Source organism: Cebus imitator, unplaced genomic scaffold, assembly GCF_001604975.1.
Source record: "Cebus imitator isolate Cc_AM_T3 unplaced genomic scaffold, Cebus_imitator-1.0 Scaffold227, whole genome shotgun sequence".
Classification (NCBI taxonomy): Eukaryota; Metazoa; Chordata; class Mammalia; order Primates; family Cebidae; genus Cebus; species Cebus imitator.
Window position 1 is genome coordinate 1,274,845 of NW_016107542.1, and position 23,430 is coordinate 1,298,274.

At 37.3% G+C, this 23,430-nt stretch overlaps 1 protein-coding gene across 3 annotated transcripts in view; it reads right to left on the bottom strand.

Annotated features, from left to right (window-relative positions):
- Positions 1 to 22,302, bottom strand: part of PUM3 (pumilio RNA binding family member 3) — a 39,275-nt gene extending 16,973 nt beyond the window's left edge. The window contains exons 1-12 of one of the 3 annotated variants that reach the window (XM_017496967.2): positions 22,086 to 22,302; positions 16,559 to 16,650; positions 14,986 to 15,204; positions 11,762 to 11,897; positions 11,093 to 11,168; positions 9,009 to 9,102; positions 8,680 to 8,746; positions 7,295 to 7,469; positions 6,199 to 6,302; positions 4,622 to 4,700; positions 2,616 to 2,714; positions 1,651 to 1,704 (exon numbers count right to left, since the gene is read on the bottom strand). In XM_017496967.2, the coding sequence (XP_017352456.1) occupies positions 1,651 to 1,704; positions 2,616 to 2,714; positions 4,622 to 4,700; positions 6,199 to 6,302; positions 7,295 to 7,469; positions 8,680 to 8,746; positions 9,009 to 9,102; positions 11,093 to 11,168; positions 11,762 to 11,897; positions 14,986 to 15,204; positions 16,559 to 16,640 (1,185 nt within the window). In that variant the 5' untranslated portion in view covers positions 16,641 to 16,650; positions 22,086 to 22,302. Of the gene's footprint in view, positions 1 to 1,650; positions 1,705 to 2,615; positions 2,715 to 4,621; positions 4,701 to 6,198; positions 6,303 to 7,294; positions 7,470 to 8,679; positions 8,747 to 9,008; positions 9,103 to 11,092; positions 11,169 to 11,761; positions 11,898 to 14,985; positions 15,205 to 16,558; positions 16,651 to 18,109; positions 18,267 to 18,579; positions 19,451 to 22,085 lie in introns of those variants that run through there. The other 2 variants (XM_017496966.2, XM_037727296.1) reach the window with 2 other exon arrangements.
- Between the last annotated feature and the right edge of the window lie 1,128 nt (positions 22,303 to 23,430).

Genomic DNA, 23,430 nt, shown 5'->3' on the forward strand with positions numbered 1-23,430 from the left:
CTGGATGAATACAACAGAAGCTGGTACCGAATTGAATATAAGTGAGAAACAGACAAATCTACAGGTATAGTTGGAAATTTTAACATGTTTGTCTCAGCAACTGATAGAACTAGAAAATAATAAGTCAGTAAAAACAATGATGGTATAAACACTATCAACTACTTTGGTCTAATGGACATATATAGAATACCCCACCAAACGACTCCACAATATATTATTTTAAAAATACTTAGACCATATGTTAGGCCACAAAACAGGTCTCAAACTTCAAAGGAACAAGAAAATGTAGACTGTATCAAGAAACCCTCAATATCTGGAAATTAATAATTCTAAATAATCCATGGATCAAATCCATTGGTAATGTTAGTTTATCACCCCCTTAGAAATAACTCTTAGAGGTTTAAAAAGATATGTATTGTTAATTTCTGTTACCATCATGATGCCATGCTGGGATTAGGTTCTCAAAAAAACTTGGTGCTGAATTACCTGGCATAACCAAACTGCAGAATTAAAACAATCTAATTTTATTATTTAAAAATGTCATACTACTAATACTTCTGTGAATTTTCTATTAACATTCTAGTTTTTACTCATTTTAATGTAAAGTATTCAAATTAGAGTATCACACATAAAAATTTACTTAACAATGAATTATGAATCATAAAAAATCGCATACACTTGAAACAACTCATCAGAGAATTCCATACTTCACTTTGTTATAGGAAAGTTAGCTGCCTTCTGAATTCCTCTAATCTCTATTCCAACAGAAGACAATGGTTAAGTACACAATAACATAGCATTAATTTTAAATTGTTTGACTTAGTATTTCAAACAAGTTGAAGTATTCACCAGATGCTAGTAGTTCTCACTGGATTTTTTTCAAAGGACCAAGTAGTTGATTATGAAATAATTTTAGTTCATCAATAAACTAGAATTTTACTGATGAACTGTTATCCATCAAATACATAAAATTTAACTCAAAAATTAAAATTTTATTTACCAGATATATTCTAGTTATAGTATCCTATAGTAGCAGTATGAAAAATTATTTAATATCTAATTATATATAAACACTATTTATAAAGCAACAAATCTCCCCGAAAAAACTTCTTGCACCTATGAATTTCATTAGGAAAACTGTTATTGCATTTCTAAAGAACTATAAAATTTAACAACTCAAAATTTCCATAACCACACTGCAAATTTATTCTTAAAAAAATAAAAAGATACATTTTAATTTCTTTTATGGTTTTGGTCGTAAAAAAAATTCTATCAAGTTTCTGAAGTGCAATCTGGCATCATTTACCCAGAGACTAAAATATGTACTTACCTTATCCAGGCAGTAATTCCCATGTTTAATTAACATGACTGGACAAATTCCCCAAAGATGCTAGTAAATATCAAAGAATATCTAAGAAAGGTGGAGAACTATCACAATACAATGTTAAATTAAAAAAGAAAAGAATGCATGTGGCATGATTCCCATTTTGTGTCAATAAAATAGGAAAATACATGTACAGAAAAATATTATAATAAAACAACTAATAATTTTCTTCTTGGTAATTTTCTGAATTTTTCAAAATTTTCTGTAATAGATATGAATTCATCTTAAAAATAATTAGAAAAAATACGTAGTTCTATTGTACTTACATTAGCCACCTTTTCAACATAAGTCTTCATTGTTTTCACAATCACTTTCCTGTCCTTAAAAAGTAAAGATTGTCTCACTGAGCTTTCAGTTATATATTAAGGGTATTTCATAAACATTTTAATATAATATTTATTAAGTTTTCATTTGAGTGGCATATTTTTCATTAGTAAAAATAATAGTTATGTAGCCAGAATGAAAAACTGTAACATACCAAAGAAGCTCTCTTAGAGCTATTACAAGCTTAGATGTGTATATGACAATCCATTCAGACATAAATATGGAACCATTAAGTTGCAAGTTGCAAGGCAAACCTAGTGAAGGCACCTTTCACAGTGAGACCTGAGAGATCCCTCTTCCAAGGTCTGAACTGTCCTCAAATGCAGAGTCTAGCATACAGTTAGTACTCTTATGCATTTGTTGAACAAAATTAAATTTGCATTAAAAAAGTAGATACAGTACAACTATCTTTTAAAGGCAGAATTATGCTGACCAAGGAAATAATGATCATTTCTGTTAAACTTCTGTGATTAATAAGGATTTTTACCTTTCCCCTCAAGTACTTAATACCCACAGGAGCAAATGTGCATGGCCAGCTGTTTGTTTTCCCTTCCTATTTCCCCCTGCCACAGTATGATTATTAAATGAGGAATGAAGCGCCCAATGGGTACCAAAACCTCTACAAACTAAGCTTAAATACATATTACGTTTACTTGCTTGACAGATCTCTTCCCATCCTTAATGAAACTTCAAGGTTTCTACTAAAGCAGAGAAGAAATACTAGGCCTAAAGAAGATGGCTCATTCCCATCAGACCCAGAGGCACAACTTTTAGAAGATAACGTTGCCAAGCACAATATGGCAAAGATCAAAGGGGATTAAAAGTCTCAGGACAGCTAAGTCAAGCCTGAAGATAAAGCGTGGCCCTGACTTGTACAGTTTAAACACACAAGTGCTGTCACACTTACCTTGGGGGTACCGTGCCACAAGCAGTGCATGGCCACTCTGGCGCCATCGTGTGTGTGTGCCAGGTATACCACTGCTTCGCGGATGGCTTCAATCATTTCCTAGGAAACAAATACTGTCAGGAACAGGGCTTTGCTTTATTTTCTTCTTTCTGCTGTTTTAACTGTCTGTCTACAGGGGCAGGGGGCAGTTATGCAGAGAGAAGGAAAGGAAGAGAGTGCAGGTAGCAAACAATTTCATTTTAGACAATCAAACAGAAACAACCACCTCTTTCTAGAAATGTTCTTTTCCATCAAGAGCAGTGAATACTGCTGGTACACAATTTCTATTAAACACAGTATCTGACTTAAACCAATGTCTGTTAAAAAAAAAAAAACACGTCACAGGCTATATGTGTAGTACAATATATTTTAAATAATTTTCCAAGAAAAAGATGCCTAGGAGGTAGTAGTGATAAGAAAGCAACTTTTAACAGAATAGTGAGATAAAGAAAATGCTCTTCCCTAAAAGAGACACATAAATAATAAACAGAATCAAAACACTCATTTTTACTGAAAAAGTTTCCTGTTTAGTTTACAACTAGATTATCACAAAAAATCATATTCTTTACCATCAACCTGCTTATATAACATTTCCTTATGAAAAATTTCTATACTAACATTTAGACTAAGACCTTACCTAAAAATGACCCGTTAGTAAAAAATCATTTAATTTCTCACAGGTAGCTTAGCTTAATTTCATCTTTAGCCTTTGCTTTCCATGTATATAATTTCTTATTTATATTTTCAAAGTCTAAGCACATATGATGTAAATGAATTCTGGCAACTCACATCTGCAGGGCCCCATTTTAGTCTATTCCCAATTAAAAAATGTATGTTAAATAAATAAATATGAAGCCTTATGCCAGGAAAGAGAGGGTAGGTGCCTAATTTCATCAATAATGAACAAACAATTTCACCCTGAAGTATCTTACAATCCTTTCCAACATGACTCTCAAGAGTAGTTTCAACTAACATACCTGAACTTAGGAATCTCTTCAAAGCTACCCAGATGGAAAGCCACGCATATATTCCAATTATGCTTCAGTTTTCCCCAAAGGTTTTTTTTTTTTTTAAGTCTCTTTTGAAAATGCCCCCAGTACCAGAAAAGACGACTTAAGTTCCAAATGATTTTTTGCTGTTACTAAAACATTCAACACTAAAAAGATACTTTCTACCACTGAAAATATTCAAATGATCATTGTGTCATTTCTGAACATACACTCCTGCCTAGTAAATCCAGAACTGTGGGACACTCTGTTTTGCAGGAAATGAAGAGAAATCCCCAAAAGAGAAGGTACTGCTATGGTCACTGAATCATAAGCTTAGGTGGGTGGCTACCGTTGGGAAATTATTTTGCATGCCAATTTTGAGAGGGTCAAAACTCCAATGAATGTATAGTCTGGCATATTTGTTAAGTCAGTCTCATTATTTTCGTTATCCCTTGTGATTGGAAAATGAGGACAAATGGACAATGAGCTCACTGTACGATGAGACAAGCAAAGTTCAGGGAACTGAATGATGAATTCTCATTTTTATTCCCATGACTGACTAGAAGGGCAGTGCAATTTACCTTCACTCTCTGTTCTTCTATCATATAAAGCCCAGGTTTTCATGGTCCACTGGTTTTACAAACGTATCCTCCTCTAACCTTCTAATGTCAACCTAATTTTTTTTTTTTTTTTTTTTTTTTTTTTTTTTTTTTTTTTTTTTTTTTTTTTTTTTTTTTTTTTCTTATTTTTTTTTTTTTTTTCGTATTGCACAGTTGAATTTAAAACTACCCAAATGCTTGAATATTCCTCCACAAGTTAGTTAATTTTTAGATTAGGTTAGCTAGGATACTCTCTGGATTATAATTAAGATATAAAAATTCAATATGATTAGTAGACAACATACATCAAAGCAGTTTTCAAATTTCTACAGTGCTCCTCCTCCATGTTTTAGTTTAAAAACAAAAACCAAGCACTTACTGATCTGAGTTTGGGGGGCGCATAGGTAAAAAAGTCCAAGAATACTTTATGCACTAGTGAGTGCTTAATCACAGCCTCCCTGAAAACAGAAAAACAAAACAAAAACAAAAGACACATCAGATTTGGCACTACAGTCATACAAAGATAGGAAATCTCAGAAGTCCTAAAGTAATCTAAACACGTGAAATGGTTTTATTGAATACAGTTTGTCATAAAATAGACTGTATCTTTCAGAAATACTAAGATTTAAAAAATTTAGATGGCAAAATTGATTTAGTGCTATCTACAACCAAGACCTGAGTACAAATTTCTAGGATTTAATCAGCAAACCTTCAAAACAGGCTCTATTCTGTTAAATGAGGCTATCTACATTTTCTTCCCCAGCACTGGACATAATGATTAGAAATCCACATGTGGACCTTATTTTTTAAATAGTTGTTTTATTTGTGCCAACACTATTCACAATCCACCTGCTTCACAAAATAATTTTTGCAGAATTAAAACCTGAATGAACCAAACATTGTCAGCAATTGCAACAATACCTACTTAATCCAAGCCCCTTAGTGCGACACTTGGTGAATCCAGGTATACAGTGGAGGCTGATGGTCAAGCATCAAAGACCTAAAGTTCATAGGCCATATCCAAGTAGACAGCACAAACTAACACTGCCTTTATGGGCAAAGCACTGTTCTCAGTGTTTTGGAACAACTAACCCATTTAATCTTCATAAAAATCCTGTGAAGTCTGTACTATTATTATCCCAATTTTATAGACATGGAAACTGAGGCACAGAGAGGTTTAGTTGCCTGAGGTTACACAGTTAGTAATAGTTGGGGAGTGGAGAACCAGGAGTCATACCCAGGCAGTCTGGTCCCAAAGTTATGCTCAGCCACTCCACAATGGGACAGATGCCACGAAGGGCACACGCACAGGCTTCTAAGTCTTAAAATCCATTTTTTATTTTTTTCTATTTTTTTAAGGCAAGGTTTCACTCTGTTGCCTAGGCTGGAATGCAGTGGCATGACCATGGCTCACTGCAGCCCAAGCAAGCCTCCTGCCTCAGCTTCCTGAGTAGCCAAGACTAAAGACGCACACCACCAAGCCTGGCTAATTTCCTTATTTTTTTTGTAGAGATGGAGTCTTGCTATATTGTCCCAGCTGGTCTTGAACTCTTGGCCTCAAGTGGTTCTCCCACCTTGGCCCCCCAGAGTGCTAGGATTATAGGCATGAGCCACTGCGCCTTGCCTACAACCAAATTTAAATAACAGATTATATTTGTGAAACTGTTTAGTATACATGGTTTCCATGTAACATTTTATTTGGGGAAAGAATGTTTCATTGCTTAAAAAAGCTCATAAATCACGACTGCATGTTAGACCATTTTATAGGGTATGGTAACAGAAAAAGAAATATTCTTTTGCACCAAGAATGGTTTCAAACCAACATTTTTGCACTCTTATTTAGGACAGATTAGTAATCGTAAGCAGGAAATATCCATCTCTTCTGGCAACAGTTATGTAAAACCTTCCTCCTTTGAATGTCATTTGTTAAGAAAAAAACAAAAACAACTTTCTTACTTTTGGGCCATTGGAGTTAGAATCTGTTTTATTTCATCCATAATAAGCTCTAATTTTTCTGGCTGTATCTCTAACACTTTGTCCAGAGTTGGGTGATCTGCTGACTGCAACGAAAGAAGAATCAACCCCCCTAAATTTAATCAAGTATTTCACTTCAGGACAAAGAAAAGCAATTATAGTCATTTTAAAGTAAGTTTTAACAAATATAAGATTTTCCACATTTACATAATGAAAACTGTGCTGTATATCCCGTGGAGTAACCTGATTAGCTGATTCTCAGTCTGTGTATCTATCAATGCATTTAAAGAGCCAGGCTAAACACCAACCAAGTTAACCAGTCCATAGTTACTCGTCAAGCACCTGGCTCTTGCCTAATTATGAGATCAAGTAGTCACTTCACAAATTCTTGCCACCATATGTTTTATAATTAGATATTCCTATTAATATAATGAAGTGTTAACAAAATTAGTACAGCAACAAATTCAACCCAAGAATTCCTGACTAATGGAGGCAACCTAGGAATCAATTCGTATCCCTTCAGACAAATGTATACATTTATGTTCCAAGGTTTGAAACAGATTCTTTAACATCTAGTCCAACTGCTAGCCATTCTCAAATTCAGTCCTTTTATTCTTTCCAAGGCTAGGTCTCTCTATTCCCCTTCATCTCTGGATACAATCTGAAGAAGGGCAATGCATGCACATGAAAAAACACAGGAGAAGCTAGCAACAGAGAGCCAATACTCTTCAGCCAGAGCTGGGTGGGGGTGCTTACACCACTTTGATAACTATTAGGAGTCTTCTCCCTCAGTCTGACTGTAAAAAGAGAAGTACTGAAGCGCTCTACACAGAGCACTCAGGAGAGGAACAAAAGTTTTATTTGAAGGGGATTTAAAGCCAATGCTCTGGAGAAAGACAAGCCTACTTGCTCACTACACCAGAGACAAAATAAAGCATAAGGGAAAATCAAGGGCACAAGACGGTCTCTTAAAGCACCAGCCGAGGTAAAAATACATTCTAAAAATAGGGCACTGGAAGTTAAGGAAGAGCCTATCAAAAAAGTAAAAATACTAGAAAAAGATTTCTGGAGTTGTCACCTTGTAAAGCTGAAACGTGTTCCCATAGAGCTCTTCCGTCAGCATGTTCCTCTGCTCCAAAATGGCTTTGTCATTGTATGCATACTCCACGATGGCTGACGCTTCCGCATGCCGCAGCATCTTCCTCACGTGGCCTTTAAAACTTCTGATTATCTCTGCAATCTGTGGTTTACTTCTACACGCAACACAATCATGGAAAAAATAATGATGGAACGAGAAAGCTGGGCGACAATAAAACACAACTTACTTCTCCCAAGACCAACTCATCAATCTGTGTGTATGTGAGTCTCCCACAGAGACAGTCTTATGAGTAGGAACTAAACTACCTTGTATTTCCACTTCAAGCTTTAAGCAGCTCCACAGCCAGCTTGCTTAGGTTTGAAACCTGGTTTTGCGTATCAGCTGAAACACGCAGAGGAAGTTATTCAACCTCGATGCCTCAGCTCCTTCATTCAAAAAACAAAAATAAGGTTGCTCTGAGGAGTCCGTGAGCTAGCATGCATTGAGAAGTGTGACTGGCACATAGTAAACGCTCAGTAAATGTCAGTTCCCATTAAACTGTTCTGGTTGAAAAAAAAAGTAGAGCAGGAAAAAAGATAAAAGCCATATATTCAGGGAAATGGAAAATCATATTCTAAGATTCTTTTGGAAAATGGGACTTAGTCACAAGTATTTTAACTATATCCTAAAAGAATCAAACAGCTGGTAATTACAGCTAGGAATACATTTCTGAAAATTTTGTCAACTGCATATATTATACTTTTTTGTTGTTGATTATCATATTCTAGCACATTACTATACTCAAAAAGATTGGTCAAGACAAGTATTAATTCTATTTAATTTAGGAAATTCTCCCATCTTGACATGTTCTAACCTACTGACCCTGTATTAGTCTACTTACCTGCCCCTCCCCACTGTCTACCCTCTTAATACTGGTGGCCAATTACAAGTTAATTATTTCATTTTTCCCCTTCTAGAGGTTCAAGATAAACATCCATAAATCATCCATCAAGCAAAATTATTTTTACGATACTACAGTACCAGTCTATTTCAAAAGTGCTTATTTGTTGCTGTCTTTAAAACTTCTGAATTCCAACAAATCAGAAGCTGAGGGTATACCTCCATCAAAGTCATAAATTTCAAGGAGATGTGCAAGACATCTCTGATATATCTCTTTAGGAATGATGAAGGTAGTACCATAATTTTAAATTAATTCCAATAATTGTACGTAAGATGATACTCTCTAAAAACAACACAAGCATCTGCTGAACACTATTACTATTGCTTCTAAACACCACAGACATACTATCTCACATCTGAGCACAGTTGGCATCTATGCCTTCAAAAGACAAAGAAAAATGTATTTTATAAATACAACAACTTACCCATACATAAGAAATTTCTTAACAATATTTCTGGAATATTTCGCTTTACTTAATTCTACCAAATCACCTGAAAAACAAAAATACATTACAATGACTTGAGATCTCATTTCAGCTCTCTGGAAACAAAGGAAGGAACTAAATAAATGCACAATCCTGGAAACACAACTAATTCTCAATTTGTCCCAGGCAAGGAAAAAAAACAAAATAAAAAAGGATCTGAGAAGACACACCTAAACAAAAACTATTTTCTAGAACACTCTTGGGTATTTCAAGAGAAAACAAATGACTTATTACAAATGACAACATAATCTTCAGTGTGTAACAAATACCTCGCAATTCTTCAAAAGCCTGTTTTCTCTGTTCTTCATTACCATACTGAATGTAACACTGGATCACACGAGTTGAATCATGTGCAAATGCAATCTGTAGGAAAAAGTTTGAGTTAGACTAATTCTCTTCTAAGAGTTATGTTTCTCATTACTTTTTTATTGCAACCTCTTCTGGAATTTCTTTTTAGAAAAAAGGTAGTATTCATGGATAAAATCAAACCTATATTACTGAGAACTACTTGTTTTAGTTATCAGAACATCACTCTTTTGATGCCTACCATATTTAATAGATATAAATAATTAATAATGGCATTGAGGCAAGGATAAATTTAACCATTTTGCAAGACTCCTATCACTGTAATTAAAACCAAATCAATCCAAACTATCTGATGATTATATGGACTATACTTCTTATTGCTTTAATAGTTACCGTCCCTAAAAGGGAAATATTTTTGTTTAAAAGGTCTATTACGCTGTATGATTTTTATGTAAGTGATCTAAGAATGTCTGGCTTTGGCAATCAGAAGTATACCTATAAGATCAATCTAAAGACTTCCTACAGAAAGAAATATAACTATAGCCGTACACATTGGCAATTATATAAGTTAATCATCCATTTGTCACATTTTCATTATAATTCCTGCACATACATCCAGTTCTATTTCTAGAAGAACTGTTGTGTTCTGAATCTGATCCTCTAACCCATTCCTCCTCATGACTATTGGAAGGACCCACTGATCCATTTTCTAGAGCACTGTCTACAAATCATCATGCAAAATTATTTTTACTATGCTACAGTACCAGTCCACTTCAAAAGTGCTTACTTGTTGCTCGCTGTGTCTTTAAAATTTTTGAATTCCAACAAATCAGAAGGTGAGGGTATACTTCCATCAAAGTCATAAATTTCAAGATTTGTAAGACATCTCTGAAGTATCTTTGTAAAAAGTAACTCTGTTTTTGTGCCTATATTAAGCATCTATTATATAACTAACATAGGTACCTTAAACATAGTGTTCTCATTCATATCTCAAAGCAACCATAAGAATGAGCTGTTATTATTTCCACTTTATAGATGAGGAAAATAAGGTTATCAGAAGGAATTCGATCCTTCTGTTACCCCAAGGAAGAACGTTTACTTCTCTCAGTCCCAGACACATTAAATATACAAGGATAATGACATATAGTAAATGACACACTGCATGTGCTGGTTAACACAATTCCCAGCCTATAAATAATCAATACATAGATTACTGTTATTGTTCAAAGGCATGCATATTTTAAGCAGCCCAATCAGGATTTGAATACCAAACTCACTTCTAAGACCATGGTCATACAGCTGTGACCTCAGGGTAGTTGAGAAAGAATCCTAAGTGAAATATTTATGAATTACAAGAGCTGAGAGGGCAGTTCTATCCTAAAAGATTCTGCTGAATTTATAAGAAAGCAGCAGCTGATGACTTGCTATTTTCCTTCAAACTGTAACATAGCATCTGGTTAAACCCATGCATCTGATTTGGTAAAGGCTGCCCCTCTAGGTGTCGTAAAACTATTAGATCTGTTGTCTTCCAAGCCATTATATATTAATCCAAATACACAAGGGTCACTAGAAATTTTTTACAAGACAGGATTAAGCAGCAACAATGAAAACTACTTTAGAATTCTTAAATGATTATATTTTACTTAAAGATTTTTGCATGTTTACAAAAGCATGAAAAAAAGAAAGAATATGATTACATTACAAATATAAAAAAGTTGGCAATTGAGAACATCCTAAATTATATGGAGTTCAGAGTAAGACACTTAAACAAATACTACTGAACTAATAAACTCCTTGAGATAACTTCAAGAGAACAATGGTTTATTTTATGTAAATTATTTAAAAACGACACAGCCAACTAATAATCTTTTCAAAACTCCCCAGCAGCAAGGTCCCCCACAATTAAATTTTTATGTAGTCAGTGTTATGGGATGTATTTGAAATTTTTGGCCAAATAAACTGGAAACAATGACATTCACCTGTCATGAATGGTCAGCTACTCCTGAGAGTCAGGAGACCTCAACTGTTTAAAGTATGTCCTACTTACAGTTTTAATTTTCCCTTGAATCAACTTCTGCAAGTCACTCATCAACTTTACTCTTTTTTCTTTGTCACAGTCTTTTCTACAAATGAGAAGAGGAAGCAAACACAGTTTAAGTAAAAAGGTTATTTTAAACACACAAAATTAAAAACCATAACATTTCTCCAAGTTCAGCATGATTTTCTTTTCTAAGGCAGCAAACCTCTGACATTAAAATTACTATTTCAGAGCAGCCAGACAAAAGTAATTTTCTCAAAGGCAGAAACTCATCTCACAAGGTATAATTTTATGTATCAATCCAAATCTTAACAGCCAGAACTTCAGAAGTAAAAAAAAAAACAATAAAACAAATCTAAGATACCAAAGACTTAAGTATCTCAAAACCTAGCTGATAAGAAATTGTCCTGTTTTCTCAGATCTCTCTCAGGAAGAATGTCAAATTTATTTCAACCTCATACATTTTCATAAGCATATCCGATGCCATCGTAATGATTCTACACATTTCTGCAATGGGCAGATATCCAAGTACTGATGTTTCTACTGGGGTGTCATGAAGACTCCCTCAATAGCACAACTGTTACGTCATTTATTTTAAGACATCTCACTATTTACAAGGTACACTTCCTTCTCCACTGTCGCAAAGGGACTAACAAAGACGTCTTTACGTAGAATTACCTTCTTAAAATCTCCCAAATCTGCTTTGCCCGAACAACAATGTCATAGTTGGTTTTATCACTGAGTTGTCTGCTTTGCTTCAGTTCCTTCTTCTTCTTTTTGAAGTCATCCCACTTGGGTTTCTTGGCTGCTGATTCTAGTTATTATAGAAATTATTTTCAATTACATTCAATATTTTGAGTGCCATAAACCAATACAAATTCGGTATAAAGGGCAATCACTAATCAGGATCAATGCTCATTCTGGAAGCTAGAAAGGGGAACATACCATCCCCCATAAACTTATGTTTTACTTCACTTTCTGAGCAGTTTGTACATTTTATGTTTGGTTAAATTTAAATCTTTCTTAATTCTTCTAACAAAATATCTATTAAGAGAAAAAGACATTAAAATAATTATAAAAGTAACTATAGTATTTTAAATATCTTTTTCAATTGTAAAATAAAATTCTACTTTTTAAGATTAAGATCCCTGGACTTTAGGTATAATCAACTTTCAATGAAAACAAAAATTAGACCTATTTCCTGTAGGAAATAGGAAAACAAAAATTTCCTATTTCCAATGCAAATAGGAAAAACAACTTCAAAAAATGCACTGTTCTGAGTGCTGTTGTACATTAAGTCATTTATTTCTTACAATAATCCCAAGAGGTAGGTACTAGTATTATCCTCCCATCTATGGTGAGGAAAAAGAACCAAGCTGTCGAGTCTCTGAGGCCACACAACCCGCAGTGATGGAACTAGGATTCAAACCTAGAAACAGTCCTTGCTGTCTTAGTCATGGCAATGCACAACCAAAATTTTCAAGTTCGCCACAAATACAGTGATACGACAAAAGTCGAGTGTCTATCACGACATTTTTGTCTTCAAAATCCAAATAACTTACCAATTGAACTAATGATGCCAAACAAAGGACGACTTACTAAAATGGGTATTTTTTACATGAGTATCCTGCATAGAATCTTTTGGGGGAATTAGTCACTTCTAAATATCTCCCCTTCTCTATAAAAAACACTTAGAAAAACGCAAAAAAGAGAAACCCTATAAAACCAAAACCTAGCTATAACCACTTATGTTCCTCTTGATTTTTCTCCATGTATGTTTTAATCTTTAAAAATATGGCTAGGTGCACTGGCTTACACCTGTAATCCCAGCACTTTGGAAGGCTAAGGTAGAAGGACCGCTTGAGGGCAGGAGTTTGAGACCAACCTGGGCAAAATAGTGAGACACTGTCTCTACAAAAAATTAAGTTAAAAAATTAGCCGGGTGTGGTGGTACACACCTGTAATTCCAGCTACTTCAGAGGCTGAGGCAGGAGGATCACTTGAGCCCAGGAGGTCAAGGATGCAGTGAGCCATCATCATGACACTGCACTTCAGTTTGGGCAACAAAGTGAGACCCTATCTCAAAAAAAGAAAAAAATTCAGAATCTGTCTTCACTTAATATGATTAGATTATGTGTTTTCATAACATTCCTCAATAACATAATTTTTAATGGCTACACAATATGCTACAATGTATTTATTATTCCCTTATTGTTTACTCATATATTCCCTGCCTAGAAATACAAAAGATTATAGGCAACAGAGGGCATACTTACCATTAGATTAATATAGTATCCTTTACTACACAACAGAGGATAGCAACCGATCCAGGGCTAATTTACTTCCATAAATATTTGGGTGCCCCGGACATATGCCATGCTAGGCTGCAGGACATTTACCAGTGTGGGAGTTGTCTAGTACCCAATTTCTCATGTTATTCTATCAGTCTAGTTACTGATACAAAAATATGAGGAAATGAAATCAAGAGTCCCATTTTGAGATATCAGGAACGTATCTCCTATAGCAAAAGAAATCACGGTTTTTCTCACACCAATGTGAGAAATGAATGTACATGTCTTTAAAATGCAGGTGTCAAAAACTCCAGTAGAGAAAGGAAGATTTGGGTTATATTAGAGAGGCTAGGAAAGAGACAGTGAAAAGACAGGCCTGAAGAGAAACTACTGGTGGTCAGGGAGGAGGAAGATGAGGGAAGAAGAAAAAATGAAAAGAGAAGATCGAAACTGGAGCCTGAGAAGATCCTACAGCCCTAACGAGAAACAATGCCATTTCCCCTCTTTCCTCTCTCCCTACCTCTTGGTCTTAAGGCTGCTGTCCCTCTGGTAAGCAGCCCTTAGGCAAGGTAAAAAGCATGCACCAGGACTAGGAGATGGCACTGAGAAGACCATCCCCAGTAGTCTCAGCTGGTAATAAAGGGGCAGTGTTCGGATATGCTGGGATGGGGAAAAAGAGAATAAAAGGCACCAGAAAAATTCTCAGGATGTTGCAAAGAAAGTAATGATATGACAATCCATGTAACACGGAAGCTGCTTGTTTGAGATCAGTGTAGGATAATGCACAACAGTGGAATGTTACACTATAGAGAGCAAAGCTCCGGGTTAGAAATGACCCACTGAACATCATGACAGAGATGAGCAGTTTGTTTCAACAGACAAGCAGGAGACCTGCCGATACTGCCTATCACTGACCAACTTGTCCTGAACCAATTAAAATCAAATCTGTCATGAGTACACAACACCTTCTCTGGAACTGCTATGGATCTGCGCCATCAGATGGGTTGACTGTATTAGACTGGCCTAGATTCTGTGAAGGCAGGGTCTGTATGTTTCTTGCTCACCAAAGCATCCTTAGCCAAGGCTGACACTTAGCTGGGGACAGACTGATTATTTAAGGCCATAATTCTATGATGATTAGTTGGGGCCTGTATCCTTACTGACTCTGTGTGTGTGTGTGTGTGTGTCTGTGTGTGTGCATGCGTGCGCGCACGTGCACACACTTGCCCTATCTCATGCTACAATGCATAGAAAACTCAAATACTTGTTGAATGAATAAATGAATACATTTTAGCTTATAGAAAGAAATGCTTTATTGAGGTTTCATGGTATAACGCCATTACAATTTATTACAATTTATCTTCACTCCATGGCTAAAGAAATTCAGAAAAGGGCTAAGAAATAAACTCTAAGCACCAGAGAGAAATTCTGAGCATGAAAGATGCTTTGTTGTTTATTTAAGCCCATCTACCTGTCCCAAAACGTTACCTGCCAAGCAACAAGAATGGGAGCTCTCTAATGCACCTCCAAAGTACCTGCGCACAATGGTTCTAGCTAGTTCAGGCAGGACAAGGACTCTGCAAAGACCATGCTGAACCAATGCGTACTTACCATCGCTTTTACCATCTGGCTGAAATTTTCTCTTCTTGTTGAATTTATTTGCCTTCTGGAATTTGTTCTTTGGTGATTTGTCCCCTTGCTGCTTATTCTTGAACTGTTTCATACCCCTTTTCCCAGGTTTTGTGATACTTTTCTCAAAGTTGTTAGATGTGATTTTAGATCCACCTTCCTTAGCAGCTTTCCTTGAAATTGCCTTTGAAGAACCAGAATCTAATGACAACAGGAATTATAAGTTCAGTGATTCTGGGCCCAAGTCTCTTTTATCCATTGGACTATATTCATTACAGAAAATAATGCTCTTTAATACTAATACCTTGTCTTAATCTCAAATACACAACATACAGCCTTTTGAGTAGAATTGGATTAAACAATCAAAACCAAATTAAAAATGTCCCTGATTATAAAACTAATACAGGTTCATGATTAAGAAACCTAGAGAGTAGAGAAATAGAAAATAAAAGCTACCCATTATTCTGCCACTAGAGATAACCACTGGGGTCGATTTGGTATACTTCTCTACTTTTAAGCAAACAGCAGAGATATTATTTCTACACCTTTGTATTTTGCTTTAATGATGGTCTACAGAGAATTTTCAACAGTTCACTAACCTAAATCTTAGAATAAAATGAATATTCTTGAATTTGGAAAGTATATAATAAGAACATATAAAATGTTAATTTTCAAATTTTCTAGTTTTAAGAAAACAAAATTTTAAAGCCTATAATAAAAATATTTGATACAAACTTTTGGTCCAGAAGGCTTACAAATTAGTACCTAACAAATGAGATACAAGCAGGACTGGCTACACTTTAAGGAAACGTTAGTCGTTTGCACAGTTCCCTGACTTTTCTATTTTACAATACTGACACCTGATGGAATAATAAAGACATCACTGTTATAAATTCGGAACCTAAGAGTATTTGGCTCATAAGCAGTATGTATTAAACAGTCCTAATTTATCAAAGGTTAAAATAAAGCGTATGGTGAACTAGTGAGAATAAAATGAGGCAACAGCAGCAGTGACTGAGATCAGGAGTCTTTCATGAGTAAAGCATTCCTCAATTATTCTGGCAATTTCTTTTTTTTTTTTTTGAGACAGAGTTTCACTCTTGCTACCTAGGTTGGAGTGCAATGGCACAATCTCAGCTCACCGCAACCTCCGCCTCCTGGGTTCAAGCAATTCTCCTGACTCGGCTGCCCAAGTAGCTGGGACTACAGGTGCCACCATGCCCAGCTAATTTTTGCATTTTTTTTTAGTAGAGACGGGGTTTCACAATATTGACCAGGATGGTCTCGATCTCTTAACCTTGTGATCCACCCGCCTCGGCCTCCCAAAGTGCTGGGATTACAGGCGTGAGACACCGCGCCCGGCTGGCAACTTCTAAAGTGTCTAAATGTCATGAGCAACATGTTAACTCATACACAATAACAAATACTTCTTCCTACTCTTTTAATCCTAATCCTAGCCAATGAATACAAATTGAAATTTGCTACATGCCCCCCATGCCCCAATTATAATAGCCCAACACCCACACGGGAAGCATGTTTTGTATGCCTATCTTACCACTATTTTTATGAAATCTGGTTTTATCTTGTGATGTCTTTGTACTCTTTCCTGTGAATTGCTTTTTCCCTTTGACTTCCATTGTAGCAACTCTGGAAAACAAAAACCAAAACCAAAATCAATCACCGCATTTCTCCTCATCAGGTAAGAGTCGTTAAGTAGTCATTGCCACATTTAATCCTTCAGTTTACAAACACGATACAAATCAGCCAGATACAGAAGGGCAACTACTTAAATCCAGCAATTATGCAATCAGTGTCTCAGATTTTAAACTGAAAATGAACAAGGTACCAATACAAAAACTAAGAACAACACGCACCCTGGCCAGTGTTTGATACATACAGAGGCAACACTTCACTTCCACGATAGTACTGGCTAAAGTAGACCACTACTGACACCAAGTAAAATAAGCATCAGAGTTTGCATTTTGTAACCTGGAAAGACTAGGGGATGAGTAACTGACAAAATTACAGCTTGATTTCTTGGAGCCTAAAAAGCCAGGCACAAAAATAGGCTGCAGGTACCACTACACACATTTAATATAAGACAATAAAGGATTATCTGAAAGATCCCTATGTAACCCAACACAGCTAAAACAAAGATTAGCATTCAATGTTCAATTTGTGCTTGTTTTAGAGGCAGTCAAGTAATGGGTAGTGAACTCCAAAATAAGATTATGTTGAAATATTTACTATTTCATCCAAAGGAATTTGTCTAATAGGTGATTTATAGGCTACTGAGACACCATGGTACACAGGATAAACATGTTATAACCCCTCACCTACCCAAGGTCCCTGAAAGCTGCAGAACAGATCAAGAGCAAAAGCCATTTGGCTCATTTCACTACTTTCCAGAGTTGGATGATCAACTCATTTCAAAGCTGACTCTAAACAACAGACGTTAGGGATCCCCAGACAATACCAGATACTTCTAGATTAGAATTTCCCATTCAAGGAAACTAATTTCTCAGGATATTAGCATAAGAGAAAAGAAGGGTTCAGGGAAAAATAGATTTGGGACACAGTTAAGTTAAATGACAACAATCAGCCCATTAGAAAATACGTAAATTTTAGATTCTTTAATTTGCTAATATAAACTATCCACTGCCAAGCAAAGGCTAAAGGATGCAGCATTTTTCAACTCCAGCTGAACCACTTTCTCCTGGAACATCGTAAAGGAAAAGCAGGATTGCAAGGAGTACCTTCGAAAGTGCTGTTCTAATCTAGACTTTTCTAATGATTCTGAAAAATGGACAGCCCCTGAATTTCTCAGCTTGCTCAGGGCAGTTAGGACTGAAGGGTCATATTACCACTTGGCTATAGCCATCATAACCACACCTGCATCTCTTAGCTCTTCTATGCATGCAGTTTTCTAAGAATCCACTCATTTATGTATTTTCTCTGTACATTTGTTCTAATCTTTATTTTGAAATAATTTTAACTTTACAAAAGAGTTGAAAAGATACAGAGTTACCGTACACCCTATTCTCAGCTCCCCTCATGTTAACATATAATACTATTAACTAAGCTACAGGGTTGAGTTGGAGCTTACCAGTTTTTCCACTAATATCCTCTTTCTGCACCAGGATACACTGAATCTGGCCATGAAGTCTCCTTTGTACTTTGTAGAATATTCCTCATTTGGGGTTTGCCTGATGTTTTCTCACGATTAGGCTAAGGCTACACATTTTTTTGGAAGACTACTGGAGGTCAAGTTCTCTTCTCATAGTAACCTATCAGGAGGTACATAACATTAACATGACTTACTACTGTTTGTTAACTTTGATCACTTGGTCATAGTGTTTTCCAGGTTTCTCCACTGTAAAGTTGCCATTTTTACCTTTCCATCTTTATTAGATGCAAGCCACCAAGTCCAGCCCAAACTCAGAGGAAAATAAAACTTCCCAGAGGGAGGGGTACTGAAAAACCCAGGCCTATGTTAAACCACCACAGCAACTAATAAACATTTTAGACAAGACGTTTGGAGAATACTTGGACATCCTATGTCCTCTTAAGTCTTACCTGCTAACTTTAGCATTGGTCAGTGGATTTTGCCTGCAGCAATGACTGCGTTTGTTTGAATGGTGATCTTCTATTTCCCTTATTATTTTTACGTTTGTTATTTTGAACTTTTCCGTAGGGAAGACTTGTCCCATCTTTTCCATCTATTTACTTGTATAATATAGTCTCAGACATTTCATTCCTTGGTTATAAACCAATACCATTGTTATTTTGTTGCTCAAATAATTCCAGCTGCAGATAGTGGGAGTTTTTCAGGTTGCTTCTGTGTCCTTCTGACATGGCCCACATGTTTTATTTTGTTTTTTAATGCACAGCCTCATTTCCTGGCACTAGCTCCAGGTTCATTCTGTATTTTCCTTAACCTAGCCCTGAAATCAGCCACTTCTCCAAGGAATCCTGGTTTCTTTCATTGAGAATGGTATTTAAAAACCAAGATGTGAGTGCTAGGTGTGCTTGTTGTCACGGAGGTGTCCCTGTTTCTAAGTCCTTTCAGCAGACAGACTCAGGAAATACATATACGTATATTAACCTATGCACTTGCACATACCTATATTTATTTTTATATCTATTAAAATAACATGAAGCTCATACTGATGTCTCCAAACCTAATCAGGCACCACAGCTTTTATTCCAGGCATCTCCTCTTGCTCATTTGTAACTTCTTTCTCTGACAGTGAGCAACTTGCTTCCCACCATCTACAACTTATTATACATACGTTCAACCCTACTATACACGTATGGCTTCAGAATTGCTAACCTGTACCCCATGAGAAATAAATTTACGACGACAGTACAGTGTTGATGTACAGTTCTTTTTTGTAGCCATTTAAAACATTTTTCCAAGTTACTTAGAGGCTTGCATGGTGGCTCACGCCTGTAATCACAATACTTTGGGAGGCCAAGGAGTGTAGATCATTGAGACCAGGAATTTGAGACCAGCCTTGCCAACAGAGCAAGACCTCATCTCTAGAAAAAAAATTTAAAAATTAGTCTGGTGTGGCAGTGCACACGTGTAGTCCCACGTACTTGGGAAGCTGAGGCAGGAGAAGGGCTTGAGTTAAGGAGACAGATGCTGCAGCGAGCCATGATTGTGCCACTGCACTCCAATCTGGGCAACAGAGACCCTGTGTTTTTTGTTGTTTGTTTTTTTAAAAAAAGCTACTTAGGGCCAAGCGTGGTAGCTCATGCCTGTAATCCCAGCACTTTGGGAGGCTTAAGCAGGTGGGTTACCTGAGGTCAGGAGTACGAGACCAGCCTGGCTAAACCCTGTCTCCACTAAAAATCCAAAAATTAGCTGGGCGTGGTGGTGCACACATGCAATCCCGCTACGCAGGAGGCTGAGGCAGGAGAATCACTTGAACCCGGGAGGCTGCAGCGAGCCAAAATTGCACCACTGCACTCCAGCCTGGACGACACAGTGAGACTTCCTTTCAAAAAAAAAAAAAGCTACTTAGATCACCCCTTCACTTCCTCACTCTCTTTAGTGACGTTCTATGTTTATAATACAGCTTAACTGATTTGCCACAGTCTGCATTTCATGTCCAGAAATGCTGGCAGGTTTGTTAAATGTGCATATAGTCAAGTTCACTCTTCCTGGTGTATAATTCTATGGGTTTCAACAAATGGCTAAGAGTCATGTATCTACTACCACAGCATCTTACAGAAAAGTCCTATCCCTCTAAAAAATGCCTTGGTGTTGTTCCTTTGTAATTAACTCCTTCCCTCTTCCCTGACTGCCACCAATCAGGTTTTCATTCCTGTTTTGCCTTTTCCAGAATGTCATTCATATACATGGAATTACACAATATGTAACTTTTCAGGATTTGCTTCTTGCACTCTGCAAATGCAATGTGCTCGGGGACCATTTATCTTCATAACCAATCATCGCATTCCATAGTGTCTCTCAGAATCGGCCCCTCTTTGTCCTTTCCTTCTATTACCCCATTCGGGCTCTGGTTACCTCTTGCTCAGATTATTTTCTTTAGATCCAATCTATTTTGAGCCACTTTCTGTGGCCTGACTAATCTTCCACTAGCAAACCTATTTCACGTCATTTCCATGCTCCAATAGCTTCAAAGCTTTCCCACTGCCTTCAGGAAAAAGTTCCAACTCAGGCATTCACAACCATTCAAAATGTGGTCCTAACTCAACTCACCTATCCACACGACAGAGGAGCCAATCTTTCTTCTTATCCTTTATCAGCATAGCGAAGTTTAAAGCCATTCTCTCTGCCAACACAATTCCTACCCATTTTTCAAATTCAGTTTAAATGACATTTTCTTACAGACCAACATCTAAAATGTTAGCATTCCTCAAATCTTTGTCCTAGTGAACTTCCCTTCTCTCTCCACACTTCTCCCTAGGTGGTCTCATCCAATCTCCTGGTTTTTTATGCTTAGTACTCCCAAATCATGTCTCCATTATAAACTTCTCCTTGGGCTCCAAATCTGTGTATAACTGCTTATCTGACACCTCTCATTATGTGTCTAACAGTCCCCTTACACTTAATATGTACAAAACTAAATTCTCTATATTTCTACTGCAAACCACCCACAAACAACATACTATTTTCCCCTGCCCTATTGTCCCTCATCTCAGCCAATGGCACATCGTCTACTTCACTGCTCAAGTAAGAAACGTACGAGTTACCCTTGACATTTTCCTCTCCCTTGTTTGCCACACTGAACCATAAGTTCTCTTAAATCCCCCGTAAGTCACCTCCCTAATACAAACAATACAATCTCTTGAGATTCCAAATTAAATACATTTATCAATACAATACAATCTCTTGAGCTTCCAAATTAAACACATTTTCTAAAGAGAACCAGGGCCTATTCATGATTTTAACTTGCTTATAAGCCTTCAATGTTTTCTACACATGGTAACAGGAACGGAAATGTTTTCCTACTGTATAGAAAAAAAAATCCCCATCATGATCTTCAAGGCCCTACAGAACCTGGTTCCACTCTATCCCTCTAACTTTATCTTTTACTCTAACTTTCACTGTACTTCTTCCTAGCTCCCACCTCAGGGACTTAGCCCATTATTGCCTCTGCTTGAAGTACTCCCTGGGCTTCCAGATCTCCGGGCTGCCTCTCTCCATGCTTTAGATTTCCGCTTAAAGATCACTTCTTCAGACTTCACTATCTCCCAAATCAGCACCCAGTTTGTTTCCTTCCAAGCACTTACAACCTGCAACTGTTCATTCAGACTGTAAACTCAACAACTAGCTCTGGAGTAGGTGTTTGTGAAACGGCACAGGCTGATCAGACCCAGCACGGGCTGGGATTCTGGAGTGAAGCTAGTTCAATCTAACCCTGCACCAGGGCAACCTGCTGGGGCAGAGATCGGAACCCTGCCCTCCTTGCCAGGCCCGAACTCCTGACCCAGAAAGAGGTCACGGAAGAATGCCCAATGGACAACAGCCCGGAGAGACCTTCCCGACCCCAGCGCCCGGCAGGATGCGAACCCTTCCCAAGAGCGACCGCTGAGCACGCCACACTCACCGCACACGTGGGGCAGAAGCAGCTAGCGCGCCGGATACCCACCACAGCTTCGCTTCCGCTTCCTTGCTTTGCTCCGCCCTAGGGCCGCTTTTTTCTTCTTCCCCAGCAGATCAGTGACTAATAGGTGGAGCTTATCAGAAAAATACAAAAATTCGGAGTTCCCATTGGTCCGCTGCTGTTAAGCCGTCTCTTGAGCCGTGAGGGTTTTGTCCCTTAAAAGGATCCGTGGGGCAGAGGATGCGACACGGGCTACGCGAAATGACGTCATTAACCCTGTCGCTTCCGTGCTGGAAAGAAAAGGAGAGCTGTTGCGAAGGCGAACTTCGGTAGCTGAAGGAGAGACTTCACTGGCGCGGTTAATAAAGGACGGTTAATCCCATACTCTGAACTAATATTGAAGTAGCTGAAGTTTTTAAAGTGTGTTAATTTGTGTAATTTCTGAACAGTCCAGCATGGAGGATAACAAGGGTATCGTGAGTCGATTTGAACTGTAATCCCGTTTTTTTCACTAGCTGTGTGGCTCTGGGTAAATTACTAAATTTTTCTGAGCCTTGGTTTCCCGATCAATAAGACAGAAATAATTAAGTTATACGTGCAAAGTGCTTAGTATGGAACGATCTTCATAAATGTTTGCCATTTTAATGTCTGCTCGTGCCTGTATAGTGCTGTTATTCCATATTCCACCTCAGGAAATAAGTTTGTGGTTAGGATATATGCCACGTTTTCCGGCTGAAGAAACTGACACCACAAACTTGGTCGTGCCAAACAACAAAATTTTATTCTCTAACAGTTCCAGAGGCGAGAAGTCCAAAATCAAGCTGTTGGCAGAGTCTGCACCTTTTGAAGGCTCTATGCTTCTTCAGCTTCTGATGGTTCCAGGCGGCCCTTGGCTTTTGTATGACTCCAATCTCTGCCTGTCTTCTCATGGCCTTCTTCTGTGCCTGTGTCATCTCTCCGCGTGCTTTTAGGACACTGAACATTGATTTTAGAGTCCACGGGGATAATCCAAGATCATCAGATTCATCTGGAAGTCCTTAATTTAATCACATCTGCAAAGGCCCTATTTCCAAATAATGTCACTTTCACATGTTCTCGGAGTTAGGATATAGACATATCTTTTGGAGACTACGTATTCAACCCACCACATCTGGCAAGTTGAGGAACTGGCACTTGGTCCCAGGTGCCAGACTTGAGATTTTACTATCTTCCAACTTACTCCGTTTTCTGCCCACTAAGGAGTTAGAATTGAAACTGGTAATTTACTAGATTCTATGTTTCTTGATGCCAGGGGCCATCATTACTTCCTAGGCACTTAACTCACTATGCAGCACATAGATACTTGATA